At 31.7% G+C, this 16116-nt stretch overlaps 1 protein-coding gene across 2 annotated transcripts in view; it reads left to right on the forward strand.

Moving 5' to 3' along the window:
- Nucleotides 1-16116, forward strand: part of LOC126881398 (cytochrome P450 4V2-like) — a 187261-nt gene that overhangs the window by 143790 nt on the left and 27355 nt on the right. For both annotated transcript variants that reach the window (XM_050645661.1, XM_050645663.1), the window contains exon 6: nt 8037-8208. In XM_050645661.1, the coding sequence (XP_050501618.1) occupies nt 8037-8208 (172 nt within the window). The remainder of the gene's footprint in view (nt 1-8036; nt 8209-16116) is intronic.

Raw genomic sequence — 16116 nt, forward strand, 5'->3', positions numbered from 1 at the left:
AGAGATGGAGATACAATACAACGAACAAAGAAAACGAACTAAAAGAATCATAAGAGCAAAGAAAAGAAAGTACAACGAAGATAAATTGAAATGCATAGAAGAAAACTATAAAAATGGAGAAGTCAGGAACTTATATCAAGGAGTAAAAAATGAGAAAAAGGGGTTCCAAAGAAAACCTGTACACTACAAAAGCAAAAATGGAAGGAATTTAGTAAGCGACGAAGAAATACTGAGCAGATGGAGAGAATACTTCGAAGAGCTTCTAAATGAAATTCCCACAACAGAATATGCAGAAGAAGAAGAAGAAGGACCGAATGAAAATATTGATCAAGAAGAAATACAGGAAAGACCGCCTAATGAAAAAGAAATAAAAGAAATAATAGAAAAACTAAAGAAAAACAAGAGCCCAGGTAAGGATGAAATAACAGCTGAAATGTTTAAATATGGAGGACCAGTACTAATTAAGCATTTGGAAAAGCTGATAAAAGAAATTTGGGAACAAGAACACATACCAAAAGAATGGACTGAAGCCACACTGTGTCCAATTCACAAAAAAGGCGACAAAAGTTTATGCCATAATTACAGGGGAGTAGCCCTACTAAACGTTGCATATAAAATACTTGCAGTACATATAAAAGACAAGATAACACAAAAGATAGATAATGACATAGGAGAATATCAATGTGGATTCAGAAGAGGACGCAGCACGGTGGATCAAATTTTCCTGCTGCGTGAGATACAAGCGGAAAGCTACGAATACGGAAAATCTACAATGGCCCTATTCATTGACTTTAAACAAGCTTTTGACAGAGTTAAACGAAAAGAAATATACAAAGCACTATGTGAAATTGGAATTAGTAAAAAATTAATAAAGATGGTAAAAGTTACACTCAGAGAAACAGAGAACAGGGTTAAAATAAATGGAAAGGAAACAGATAAGTTTAGGGTCGGTGAAGGGGTACGACAAGGAGACCCACTGTCATCACTGTTGTTTAGTATCCTTCTTGAAATAGTCATCAGAGAAGCCGAAATTAACAGGACAGGACTTGTATACCAACGAAAACACCAATGCTTGGCATTCGCTGATGACATAGTAATGATAGCCAGAAGCAAACAAGAATTAAAAGAAATACTAAAAAGACTAGAGGCGATAGGAAGAAAGAAAGGGATATACATAAACGAAGAAAAGACTAAATATATGGAATGGACAGAACGAGAATACACACAAGGACAATACCTGACAATAAACACAGAGGCAAAAATATATAAATTCGAGGAAGTAGAGAGATTCCAATATCTAGGAGCGACATTCACTAGGAGACCAAATATAAAAGAAGAAATCCAAGCGAGAATTATGGCTGGCAATCGTTGTATCTTTGCTCTAAACAACTTATTGAGAAATAAGAACATATCTAGAGGGGCTAAGATAAGAATATACAAGACAGTGATAAGACCTATAGTCTTGTATGCCAGTGAAACATGGACGATGAACAAATCCGAGCAAGTCATGCTTAAAGTATGGGAAAGAAAAGTCCTAAGAAAAATATTTGGCGGAAAGATATGGAATGGAATGTGGATAAGAAGACCAAATGTGGAATTGGAGAGGATGTATGGTGAACCAAACATAGTAGGGATCGTAAAATCACAAAGGCTGAGATGGTTGGGACATATCCAAAGGATGCCAAACACGAGACTTCCCAAAAAAATACTAACGGGAGGAATAGGAGGAAAGAAGAAGAAAGGTAGACCGAAAACCAGATGGAAGAAAGATGTTGAAAAAGACATAGAAGAACTGAAAATCACAAATTGGAAAAATAAAGCAGCAAATAGGAGAGATTGGAAAGGAATAGTAAACCAAGCCATGGGCCTTCTAGGCCTGGAGAGCTAAACTATATATATATATATATTATTTGATTACTTCCTGTTCTTCATAACTTTGTTATTTTTTATTATCTTGTATATGGTAGGGAATAAAATTTTGAAATTTTTCAGATGTGTATAACTTTACACACGCTATCAAAATAGCTATCAAAATGATAGTGTTGCCATTTAAGAAAATCAACGATGACGTCATATCTCTAAATTGGGACACCCTGTATACATTATTATTATATGTCAAAAATGACAATTTGATATACTAATCGACGGGTCTGAGCATTTTTCAAAAAAACAGTTAGTATTTTAATTATTGAATATATTCCAAATTACAGATATAACTTTGTTATTTTCTATTATCTTGTAAATGGTAGAGAATAAAAATTTGATATTTTGCAGTTATGTATAACTTTACAAACCCTATCAAATTAGCTATCAAAATGACAGTGTTGCCATTTAAGAAAATCGACGATGACGTCATATCTCTAAATTGGGACATCCTGTATACATTTTTATTGAATGTCAAAAAGGACAATTTGAAATACTAATCGACGGGTCTGAGCATTTTCCAAAAAAACAATTAGTATTTGAGATATTGAATTTATTCCACTTTACAGACTCTCTCTGTATATAATTCAAATGTATATTTACATTTAACTATATGTAATATAATAATATAACTATACATAATATACCTATACAGAAGTAAAAACTTCAAATTGTATTTTGCTATAAAATAGTTTATTTAAAACTTCTAAAAGTCATCCACATGGATTGCAAAACGTTTTCGTTCTGAACAGAACATCTTCAGTGCCTGGAATGAAGTATTTCCACGTTAGATTAAGGCAAAAAGGTTAAAATTGTGACTGTTAATGAGAAAATTATGTGGAGAATACTTACATTCCGCAAAGTAGTTGTAACTAGCACACCAATGAAGGTGGTAACTTCAAAATATATGGCTTACATTATACCTTATGATAAAATATTATGACTACAAGTCGATGTTACTAGATTAAAATATGTATGTGCCTAAAGAGCAACATGCTTCCCTGCTCGAAAAAACTAGGTACTTGCCATTTGAATTAGCACAGACCAACTGATGTAAAATGAAAAGGAATGACAAAGAGTGACATGACAAGACAAGGTAAAGTCAATTTTTGGTTACGAACTTCAAAAAGTGTAGTTTTAATTTTTTTGGATTTTAATAAAATGTGAAGGTAGGTAATAGCTGATTGAAAATATAATTAAAATTGTTTAAAAAATATAAGTTGAGAATCTATTGTAAAGTCTAAATAGCAACTCTCTAATCCAGAAAAAACTTTAGGTTTGTTGGAAATAAGATCGGTATAAGTCATGGTTAGAAGCTTGACGTCATTGATTGTTAAATTTAAAGGTGAAAGTTTAATTTGGTGTAATAGAATGAGGTTTATACTATATGTAAACAATAAATGACCTGAAGTGGAGAGATTGGATGGTAAATAAAGCGGATTTTAATGAAAATGTTATTTATAGATATATGTAATGTTGGTTCAGGGTTGCCGATTTGTACATAATTATCAGATTATAACATAATTTTTATGGCATTCTGATAATAAATATTTTTTTAACATAATTGATAATTTTAACATAATTTTATACGGATAGATTTGGCAATAGAGTTTAGTAAATTTTCAAGAATTCTTCAATTTGTTTGCATTTGCATTTACTAGCTTGCGACTTGCGACACATGTTCAGCAGATACAGATATCAATTTTATGACCACCTTTGTCCTTTTATATTTGATTTTGGGACTAATGTACCTACCTGAATAGTGAATACTATTGAGGATTGTGGTTTTCATATAAAAAATATCATTAATATCAAACTAAATAACTTATGGATTAAAAAAAATGAAGACAATTGCTTTATAAAAAGCCGAGAAAATACATTTTTAACGTAAACCGATGAGTGATTTTTATGATGAATGATGATTATTGATCATCATATTATGACGAAGGTAGTTTATTTTTGAATACTTGTACCTATAGAAGTATAATAAACTATCATTTTTTTGCAATGTGATAGCAAAAGAAGTAAAAAATAAAATCAACCGAAATTTGACGATTTCTACCGAAAAATTAGGAGCAATTCTACTGAAATTTTCTCCAAGTTCTGTCCAAAAAAATTTTAACATAATTTTTGGCAAAATCTGATAATTTTAGCAACCGCTTAACATAATTTCATATCGTGACATCGGCAACACTGTGTTGGTTGCCTAACATGGTGAGGAATGTTTAAATTTGGCTGTATACTGTTGTAATGATGATTCTGTCTGTTAAAATTGTAAAGGAAATTATGGAAAAAATTAAAGTTAAAATAACTAAAAGAATACAGATCAAGAGTAAATTACAATATTAAAGAAATAATTGTAAACAATGGAATTAATAAAATAATAATGGATTAGTAACGAAAAGGAAAATAAAATATGTGACAGCAAAATCTAATTACACTTTATGTTGTTTAGGATGGAATAAAATCGTTCAAGAAGAAATACCATGAAGGCTTCCAGCAGCAGTGGTTAAAGTGTGGGTGAATAATGTAATGATATCTAATAATATAGGATAATTATGTGTTAGTGTCAATATGTAATGGAGAATCTAGAATGCTGAGTATCTGAGATAGCGAACTATGAGTTTGATGTGGTATATGGTAGGGGAGTGAACAAACTGAACCAAGTTTGATGTAATCTTAGTGCAAGTTTATAATCTTAAATGACAGAGATGTTAACCAGAATTAAGAATGATGTAAAAGAACTAATATGAAATTAAATTAAAATAGCTGAGTAATGTGGGTTGCCTAATATGTAGATGAAAAAATGAAAAAATGAACAGACTTTTCATTTTTTCATCTACATATTAGGCAACCCACATTACTCAGCTATTTTAATTTAATTTCATATTATTTCTTTTACATCATTCTTAATTCTGGTTAACATCTCTGTCATTTAAGATTATAAACTTGCACTAAGATTACATCAAACTTGGTTCAGTTTGTTCACTCCCCTACCATATACCACATCAAACTCATAGTTCGCTATCTCAGATACTCAGCATTCTAGATTCTCCATTACATATTGACACTAACACATAATTATCCTATATTATTAGATATAATTACATTATTCACCCACACTTTAACCACTGCTGCTGGAAGCCTTCATGGTATTTCTTCTTGAACGATTTTATTCCATCCTAAACAACATAAAGTGTAATTAGATTTTGCTGTCACATATTTTATTTTCCTTTTCGTTACTAATCCATTATTATTTTATTAATTCCATTGTTTACAATTATTTCTTTAATATTGTAATTTACTCTTGATCTGTATTCTTTTAGTTATTTTAACTTTAATTTTTTCCATAATTTCCTTTACAATTTTAACAGACAGAATCATCATTACAACAGTATACAGCCAAATTTAAACATTCCTCACCATGTTAGGCAACCAACATTACATATATCTATAAATAACATTTTCATTAAAATCCGCTTTATTTACCATCCAATCTCTCCACTTCAGGTCATTTATTGTTTACATATAGTATAAACCTCATTCTATTACACCAAATTAAACTTTCACCTTTAAATTTAACAATCAATGACGTCAAGCTTCTAACCATGACTTATACCGATCTTATTTCCAACAAACCTAAAGTTTTTTCTGGATTAGAGAGTTGCTATTTAGACTTTACAATAGATTCTCAACTTATATTTTTTAAACAATTTTAATTATATTTTCAATTAGCTATTACCTACCTTTACATTTTATTAAAATCCAAAAAAATTAAAACTACACTTTTTGAAGTTCGTAACCAAAAATTGACTTTACCTTGTCTTGTCATGTCACTCTTTGTCATTCCTTTTCATTTTACATCAGTTGGTCTGTGCTAATTCAAATGGCAAGTACCTAGTTTTTTCGAGCAGGGAAGCATGTTGCTCTTTAGGCACATACATATTTTAATCTAGTAACATCGACTTGTAGTCATAATATTTTATCATAAGGTATAATGTAAGCCATATATTTTGAAGTTACCACCTTCATTGGTGTGCTAGTTACAACTACTTTGCGGAATGTAAGTATTCTTTAGGCACATACATATTTTAATCTAGTAACATCGACTTGTAGTCATAATATTTTATCATAAGGTATAATGTAAGCCATATATTTTGAAGTTACCACCTTCATTGGTGTGCTAGTTACAACTACTTTGCGGAATGTAAGTATTCTCCACATAATTTTCTCATTAACAGTCACAATTTTAACCTTTTTGCCTTAATCTAACGTGGAAATACTTCATTCCAGGCACTGAAGATGTTCTGTTCAGAACGAAAACGTTTTGCAATCCATGTGGATGACTTTTAGAAGTTTTAAATAAACTATTTTATACCAAAATACAATTTGAAGTTTTTACTTCTGTATAGGTTTTTTAAACTATGGTATACAGCAACTATTGGGATTTTTCCATTGATTTTATACATAATATGTTATAACATATTTAACACAATATAACTTGAAAAATAAACACAATATTAGTTATAAATTCCAATTAACATAAACAAAATGTGCTAATGTCACTGTGACTAAAATAAATAATAAACGTCAAAATTTTTAGTAAACAAGATAGGTACACCTGGTTCCAAAAAAAACTGATACGACTCTTGAAGCGTATTTTGTAGAAAATTGAGCAGTGTATTTTGAAGGATAAATACTTAATATTTATATACTGTCAATGTCACTGCCAAATCTTAAAATTTGTCAGATAGCTTATTCCGTTCCACGGTTATTAGACTTTATTATTAATCTTTATTATTAATACTTTCTCCGCAACTGAGAGTATCTTATCAACTGTATTGTTTTTAAACAATAGATAATAAAATAAAAATATTGACAGTTCAAAAATGTGAACTTTATTGCATTGTGTGTGGCCTAAGTTTGGGCTGAAAACTGAAATGTATTACATTTTTACAAAATTTTGGAATATGTTTAATTACGTAGACCAATTTTAACAGTTGTTTTCAATACAGATTTCAATCCTCTACAAATAGTTTCTAATGTCTTTTGATGTCAAATAATTAGGGAAGCTGGAATTTAACAGTTTAGAATTTTACATTGAGTTAATGCAAAATTGTGACGCATGTCAAAATTCTCAATGTATTTTAATTGTATTCATTTTCTTCGAATCCTGAGAAAACTAATAAATATTTTTGAAAAATTTAAACTCAGAATGAAAGACTACATTATTACCGAGGGCTGAAAGTCCCAGAAAACTTCTATAATATTTATTTTAATAAGTTACAGGGCTGAATTGAATATTAATTTGTTTTGTTGTATAATCCACGTTTACAATAATTATGTGATCTATTTGATGTAAAACCTATCATTTAGATAGTTATTATAAAAGTTTAGATAGATTTAAAATAATATAAACATTTAGACCTTAATAATTAGTACAATTTATGAATTAACATAATATGTAATCAGTTGTTTGTTGTTTGTTTATTTTATTATTTGTATGTCAGAATAAATATAATGTCAGATCAATCAAATACACTGCTCAACATGATCAAATCTTACTAAGAGTCGTATCAGTTTTTTTAGGAACCGGCTGTACCTGTAAACGTAAAAAATATACCTACTGACATTGTTACAGTTAAAATTCCTTTAAAAATTTTTCAAAGTTAATTCTTGATATAAATTACAATAATTATTGTATTAAATAAACAGGTTTAAGTAATTTTATTTGCAGTTTATATACGATTAATATTAAAAGTGGCATGCGCCACTTGAATCTAACTTCAGCCCGTGAGTAATGACCCGTGAGTAATGAATTATTACTCACGGGTACAGTAATGGGTGCTATTACCTATGAAAAAATAGCGAATAATGAACATGTTATTAAACGGTCGTAGAAAAAAGTGACATTCCCACTTGAACTAACTTCAGCACGTGAGTAATGAACTATTACTAACGGGTAAAGTAATAGGTGTTATTATCTATTCAAAGATAGTAAATAATTAGCTTGTCATTGAACGGTCGTAGAAGAGGTAATATAGCTATTATATATAATATTAATATAATAGCTATATACTATATTAAAATTTAGAAATTAGTTTTTGTTTTAGGCTAAGGTTTATCAAGAACAGAAAGAAATATTTGGTAATTTACATAATGTGAAAAATACTATAAACGATTTACAAAATATGAAATATCTAGATCTAGTTGTCAAAGAAACTTTAAGAATGTATCCATCAGTTCCATTTTACGCACGAAAAGTTACTGAGGACTTTATATGGGGTAAGACTTCATTTTAAATATACATAGGAAGCTTAACTAATACTAAACTAAATACTAATACTAAACTAATACTAAAAAGCCGACCAAAATCCACACAAAATGTGTTTTACTGTAGCTGGCTGTATACCATTAATCACAAAAAATTTTATTCAAAAATCCTTTATAAAGTTATATACTTTTATTAAAATCCCTTCAAGGGTTACATCAAATCAAGAACGTTTTCAATAAAAGAATATCATCATCACTGCTAGTACAGGTTAATCACATGCTGAGTCGCCAAAAATATTTTGTTATAAATGTATTATATATACATTATTAATTATAATTCCAAATGATGGATAAAATTGTCAGTAGTAATTGCACAAGAGCTCTGAAATTATTGAATTTTTCCCGAGTACCACTTTGACAGTTTTAATTTCACGAGCCGAAGGCGAGTGAAATTATGTCAAAGTGTCACGAGAGCCAAAATTCTATATTCATTTCAGAGGTCGAGTGCAATTTGTTGCGATTATTTCATGAATAAAACTGTTCAAAACCAAAATTTTATTGTAATTTATTTATATAAGTACCATTAAACACACAGTTTTTATAAATATTTGACGATTGGAAGTCATCACTTTTATAATTTTTAAAACATTAATTGTCATTAATGTCACTGAATGTATTTTTTCGTAGCAACGAAGGGCATCTGACGTAATATACTTAACGACGGGAGATTATCAAAAATTATCGATTTAATTCAGATTTCTGTAGCTTTCTATTGGTCAGAATCTCTTATGAATGAAATAATCAGTAGTAATTGCACAAGAGCTCTGAAATTCTATATTAATTTCAGAGGTCGAGTGCAATTTGTTGCGATTATTTCATGAATAAAACTGTTCAAAACCAAAATTTTATTGTAATTTATTTATGTAAGTACCATTAAACACACAGTTTTTATAAATATTTGACGATTGAAAGTCATCACTTTTATAATAATTTTTAAAACATTAATTGTCATTAATGTCACTGAATCTATTTTTTCGTAGCAACGAAGGGCATCTGACGTAATATACTTAACGACGGGAGATTATCAAAAATTATCGATTTAATTCAGATTTCTGTAGCTTTCTATTGGTCAGAATCTCTTATGAATGAAATAATCAGAGATATGGGCCTTAATCATCGCAGGTCTCCCCGCACACCACGAGGGTTGCTGATCAGATGATTCTTTCCTTACATGACGGACGATGGATGGCAACTGAGGTCACCAGTTCTATCATCTCATTTGACTAGTCCTTACGTTTAGACCTGGATCCCGCGTACCAAAAAAAGTTTATTAATAGAAAGCTGAAAATTTGTTAATAGCTTAACGGTGTCAACTCGGACAAGCTTTGATGAACGGGAACACTGGAACAGGGGAAGTTTTAATTGTAGAACAGGTTACAAGTTTCGAACGTCAGACTACGAAAACGTCCCATGTATTTTGTCGGACAGAACTTCCAATTGATTTGTTACCCTTACATTAAACTCTCCTGCAAAAATCAGACTGCAATTTATCACCAAACCAACATAATTCCTAGTCTAAGAGCTAGAGCCGAAAAATCATCGTCATAAGTAATATATGTAGTATTCGATTGACTGTCGGAAGAGAAGCACGTGAATGTGACTCTGTTCTCTAGTGAAACGAAATCAGTATAAAAGCGGTAAGCCGTTCTTTTATTTGAATATAATTTATTAGTATCTGTAATTAGTATACAATAGAAAAACAATAACAACAAAAGTTGAGAGCAGGTCTTGTCTCCGCAGAGTGGGACTACCGCTATGTATGTTTTTATCGTTTTTATCGCATGTGTTATAAATAAAAATAAAATAGGCCAGTCCTTCAAACAATAATTATTAAATTAGTCAAATTGTTTATTTATATGAATTATTGTAAATATGGCTTACAACCAGCAGCCTGTGCTTGACACACAGGAACCAATGGTAGAAGCCAACCAAAATATGATTATGCAAGTGAACCAGGCGCTTTTTGAAGAAAATTATAAAAGGTCGCAAAACGAACAGACTCTATTTAATGCTTGGAAAGCTGCCGAGAGCCACAAAACCAAATTGTGTGATACAGTAAGCATACTTGAAAGAGAACTAGCACAGTTAAAATCTCAATATACAGAGTTGGCAACAAAAGTTAATTTAACTGAAAAAGAAAATGAAATAGAATATTTAACAGATGAAGAAGAGCTCGATAAGGAGACAGAGTCGATTAGGGTTCAATCAAGAGCCAGTAAGAAACGTAAGATGGATACTTCACCATACATCTCACCACAAAAACATAGCTCCAAAGAAACTGCAGTTAGGAAAGCCAAAATGCCTCCACCTGTGGTAGTGGAAGGCTTCAAAGAATATGAAGTCCTATATAACTTCCTTAAATCGAAGATAACAAACTTTACTACTAAACTGGTGAATAGTGAAGTGATAAAAGTTAATGTACAAGACGGTGAAGAGTACAGAAAATTAATAAAAGCTTTAAGAGAGGAAAATATCCAATATCACTCATACGAAAACAAACAAGAAAGACCGATAAAAGTTATAGTAAAGAGATTACATCACACTTGCTCGTCCCAAAAAATCGTTGAAGATCTGCAAAAAAGAGGCTATAAAGCCATAGACGCAGTTAAAAAGCTAAAGTGGCAAACCAAACAGCCATTAGACATGTTTATGTTAACCTTCAAACCAGACGAAGATATCAACAAAATATATGGGATAACGGACATCCTAGGAACAAAAGTTGAAATTCAGCCTTTTAAAAATTCCAAACTAATACCGCAATGCAAACGATGTCAAGCATATGGTCACACATGGAAGTTCTGTGCTAGAGGGCCAAGGTGTGTTAAATGCACAAAAAATCATCTTACTAAAGATTGCGACAAACCTGAAAATGTTCAACCAAAATGTGTCCATTGTGGCGAAAACCATCCTGCCAACTACCGAGGATGTATCGTCGCAAAGGAAATGCAGAAAATAAAAAAACAGAGTTCTGAAAAAGACGAATTTGCCACACCCTCCAGACAGAAGGTCAACTGAAACCAAGTCAATGCTGGTGAAAGAAAACAAGCACAGAAAGTTACTAGTAATAAGACATATAGTGCGGTAACAAAAGGTCACAATGAAAATTATCAGAATGATAAATACCAAAAAACAACAGAGATTGAAAAAGAAACAGAACAAACCCTACAAATGATATTACAGGAGTTGAAAAAATTAAATGAAAGGGTCACTTCCCTGGAATATAGAGCTCAAGGTGCTATTCCAAAGGTAAGAAATGGCTAATGATCTTAGAATTGTCGCATGGAATGCCAACGGGTTGCTAAATCATCAACAAGAACTACAAGCAATCCTTGACATCAAAAAAATTGATTTGTTTCTTGTCTCTGAAACGCATTTCACAAATCAATCCTACATCAAATTTAAAGGATATAAGGTATATCATACAATACACCCTGACAATGCGGCCAAAGGAGGCAGTGCAATCATCATAAAGGATAATATATGTCATCATGAAGAGTTGGAATATAAAACTGAACATATTCAAGCCACCACAGTACACATAAAAACTAAAACTTTTAAAATAAATATAAGTTCAATATACTGCCCACCTAAACATTCCATTAAAAAAGAGCAGTATAATGCATTCTTGAAAAGCTTAGGGGAAAGGTTCATTATTGGAAGTGACAATGCAAAGAACACACACTGGGGCTCTAGAATCACTACTACTAAGGGAAAGGAGCTTTTGTTAGCCATTAAAGAACAGAGGTGTGAAGCACTATCAACTGGTAGACCAACCTACTGGCCTACGGATAGAAACAAGACCCCTGATTTAATAGACTTCTTTATTATTAAGAATATTTCAACTAATTTCATAGACATTGATGACTGTTGGGACTTAAATTCTGATCATTCCCCTATAGTACTAACCATTAGTGACAGGATTATTAAAAAACAAAGTAACCCCACATTAACAAATAAATGGACGGATTGGGATAGTTTTAAGCTAAGCCTTGAAGAGAGAATAAATCTAAGTGTACCAATACAAAACGCAGAGCAATTAGATAAAGAAGCAGAATTGTTGGTGAACAATATCCAGCATGCAGCATGGGAAAACACTCCTACGCTGAAACCTAGGCTAAAAGGAAATAATTATCCAAAGGAAATAAGGAACATGATAATTGAAAAAAGAAAACTGAGAAAAATCTGGCAACAAACAAGGTCTAATCAAGATAAGACTAAACTAAATCGTGCAAGTCAACAACTCAAAAGAACTATCCTACAATTAAAGAATGACTCGATTAATTCTTACTTACAGGAGCTAACAGATGACGGTAGTACAGATTATTCCTTATGGAAAGCTACTAAAAGACAGAAAAGACCTATTATGCACTCTCCTCCTATTAAACTAGAAAATGGTAACTGGGCCAGAAGTAGTGCACAAGAAGCAGAGCTATTTGCCATACATCTTGAAAATACATTCAAACCAAATGAACCTCAAGGGGATGAAGAAAGATGGGAGAAACCTGTTCAACTAGAGGAAGAAATTCGGCTAACTACACCAAAAGAAGTACTTGAAGAAATAAGGGAAAATATTAATCCGAAGAAAGCTCCGGGCTATGATCTAATTACGGGTGAGCTGTTGAAAAATCTTCCCCGAAGAGTTATCGTAAAATTAACAAACCTCTTTAACGGTGCATTCAGATTAAAATATGTACCAATGATATGGAAGATGGCGGAAGTCATTATGATTCCTAAACCAGGAAAACCAGCGCATGAGGTTTCGTCATACAGACCGATATCTCTGCTTCCTGTAATATCGAAGTTGTTTGAGAAACTGCTCCTTAAGCGAATTAAACCAATTATTGAAGCAAGGAATTTGATACCGACACATCAATTCGGATTTAGAAATAAGCATTCAACAATTGACCAGGTGCACAGAATCACAAATATTATCGAAAGATCCCTAGAAGACAAGAAAGTCTGTTCAACTGTATTCCTTGATGCTGCACAGGCTTTTGATAAAGTCTGGCATGAAGGTTTAACATACAAACTAAAATGTTTTTTACCTATACAGTACTCAAAACTTTTACAGTCCTTTTACATTTTAGAATTAAGCAAGAAGAGTGTTTTTCAGACTTAAAAGAAATTAGAGCAGGTGTTCCACAAGGCAGTGTGTTGGGTCCGGTCCTATACCTACTATACACGTGTGACATACCTGTACTGGAAAACAACACAGTTGCCACCTTTGCTGATGATACAGCTATTCAAGCAGTAGGGACGACAAGTGAAGAGGCGACCAACAAGGTCCAAATAGCAGTTAACCAAATCTATAAGTGGACACAAAAATGGAGAATCAGGCTAAATGAAGCTAAATCTGTCCATGTTAATTTCACCAACAAAAAAATACAATGTATACCAGTTATAATCAACAATATCCAAGTACCATATGCAGATACTGCTAAGTATTTGGGTATAACATTAGATGCAAAACTACGCTGGAAGGTGCACGTTAAGAAAAAAAGGGAAGAACTAAATATAATATACAAAAAAAATGTATTGGCTAATTGGAAGAAACTCCACACTGTCGATGCATAATAAGTTACTAATTTACAAACAAATATTGAGACCTGTATGGACTTATGGATGCCCACTATGGGGGTGTACTAGACCAAGTAACATAACAGTAACACAAAGATTCCAGAACAAAATACTAAGAAATATTGTAGATGCTCCTTGGTATGTTACAAACAGTGATCTCCATAAGGACCTAGGAATGGAAACTGTGGATATAATCATCAAGAAGATGGCAGGAAGTCACGAGAAACGACTTCACATGCACGAGAATATTGAGGCAATCCAGCTCCTCGATACTACTGGGCAAGTTAGAAGACTGAAGAGGACAAAACCTTATGAACTAGTTTAAGTGATAGGTGATAGTGAAAAGCAGAGCATAGTGCTTGTGCGCGTTAGTGTGTATGCTAGAATAGTGCACTATCTTGTTAGGTTAGATAAGAGACGCTATGGGGCAAGCTCTTAATTTTAAGGAACAGTAATAATTTAGGTTAGATTAAAATTGCTCATTGGTCAAGTATGACCAGATTGTAATTGTAATAATCATCATCGTAGTGATGATTATGGGAAAAAAAAATAAGTAATATGGAGTTTGGCATGTGAAATTGTGTCTATTGTATATTGATAATTATGACCCCTTTCAGGCTGACACCTCAGTGGATACAGGAAGTAGCAATAAGGCATGAAAGGGAAAAGTTAGTGTAGTCTTTAAAGGTTTTCACTTCCTATCTTTTTAAACCTCCATCGATTTGCATGAAAATTGGTGACTAGTTAAAGCATACCCCAAGAAATAAAAATAATTTGGTGCCAACTTGCACTTTTACCCTGGGGATGGATACCACCCCATCTCGTGGGTGAAAACTATTTTATTAAAAATAACCCCACAAATCGATAGAGGGACAAATTATAAGTAAAATTTGTTAGACCATGTTACTAAAATAAATCAATACTTTTTGAGCTATTAAAGATCAAAGATTTGTCTGTTTAAGAGCACATGCGTGAAATTACGGATAATAAAAAGAACATATTAATTAATTGTATGTTACTAAAATATTATTTTTATATTATTTCGATATTATAAATTTAGCAAAAATGTATTCGAATATGTCAAATCGACCCATTATTGGACACCCCCAGGTTCTGGAAATATTCAGTTTATATTGATAGAAAAAATTCAATTAAATATCGAAATAATATAAAAATAATATTTTGCTAACACACAATTAATTAATATGTTTTTTTGTCATCCCTAACTTCACGCATATGCTCTTAAATAGACAAATCTTTGATCTTTAATAACTCAAAAAGTATTGAGTTATTTTAATAACATGATATAACAAATTTTACTTAAAATTTGTCCCTCTATCGATTTGTGGGGTTATTTTTAATAAAATTGTTCACCACTAGGGTAAAAGTGCAAGTTGGCACCAAATCAGTTTTATTTCTTGAGGTATGCTTTAACTAGTCACCAATTTTCGTGCACATCGATGGAGGTTTAATAAAATAGGAGGTGAAAACTTTAATGATTGCACTAACTTTCCCCTTTCATCTCTTATTGCTACTTCCTGTATTCACTGAGGTGTCAGCCTGAAAGGGGTCATAATTGTAAAATGGACACATTTCACAGGAAAAACTCCATATTACTTATGACGATGATTTTTCGGCTCTAGCTCTCCGTCTATCCAGTCATTTGACATGTTCTACGTGTCGCAGTTATTAAAATGCCAAACATATTTATCAGATAAACATTTTTCATATATTATATAAAGTTTTCTATTGAATAAAGTTAAAAACAACCAGTTTTCACAATCATAAACTTGTCAGAATGACACCTTCCACAAATAAAATCACGTTCCACAATTAAAACTTTCTCTGTTCCAGTGTTCCCATACATCAAATTTGCCCGACTAGACACCGTTAAGCTATTAACAAATTTTCATAATAGACGTTTTTTTTTTTGATACGCGGTATCTACGCCTAGTTTTACTTGATTTGTTTTGCAAAACATGGTTTTTGTAAAAACAAAATTCATGTTTTAAAAGTTTGAATTTTTTAAAAACTCACCAATGGGATATATACCTGAAAATGAAAATAATTTTTAATTTTAGTAGTGGTATGGCAAAACTTGATATGTCCCATTTTTGCCAAAATGAGATTATTTGCATGGTACATTTACTAACATTTCTTTGGTACATCTATGGTGAAGATAAAACCCTTAAGAATAGGAATTGCAATATAAATATGATATTGTGTCCGCTGTGGTACTTATTAGGTAGTGTAGAACTTAATATATTATGTAACTTTATTTAT

Source organism: Diabrotica virgifera, chromosome 1, assembly GCF_917563875.1.
Source record: "Diabrotica virgifera virgifera chromosome 1, PGI_DIABVI_V3a".
Classification (NCBI taxonomy): domain Eukaryota; kingdom Metazoa; phylum Arthropoda; class Insecta; order Coleoptera; family Chrysomelidae; genus Diabrotica; species Diabrotica virgifera.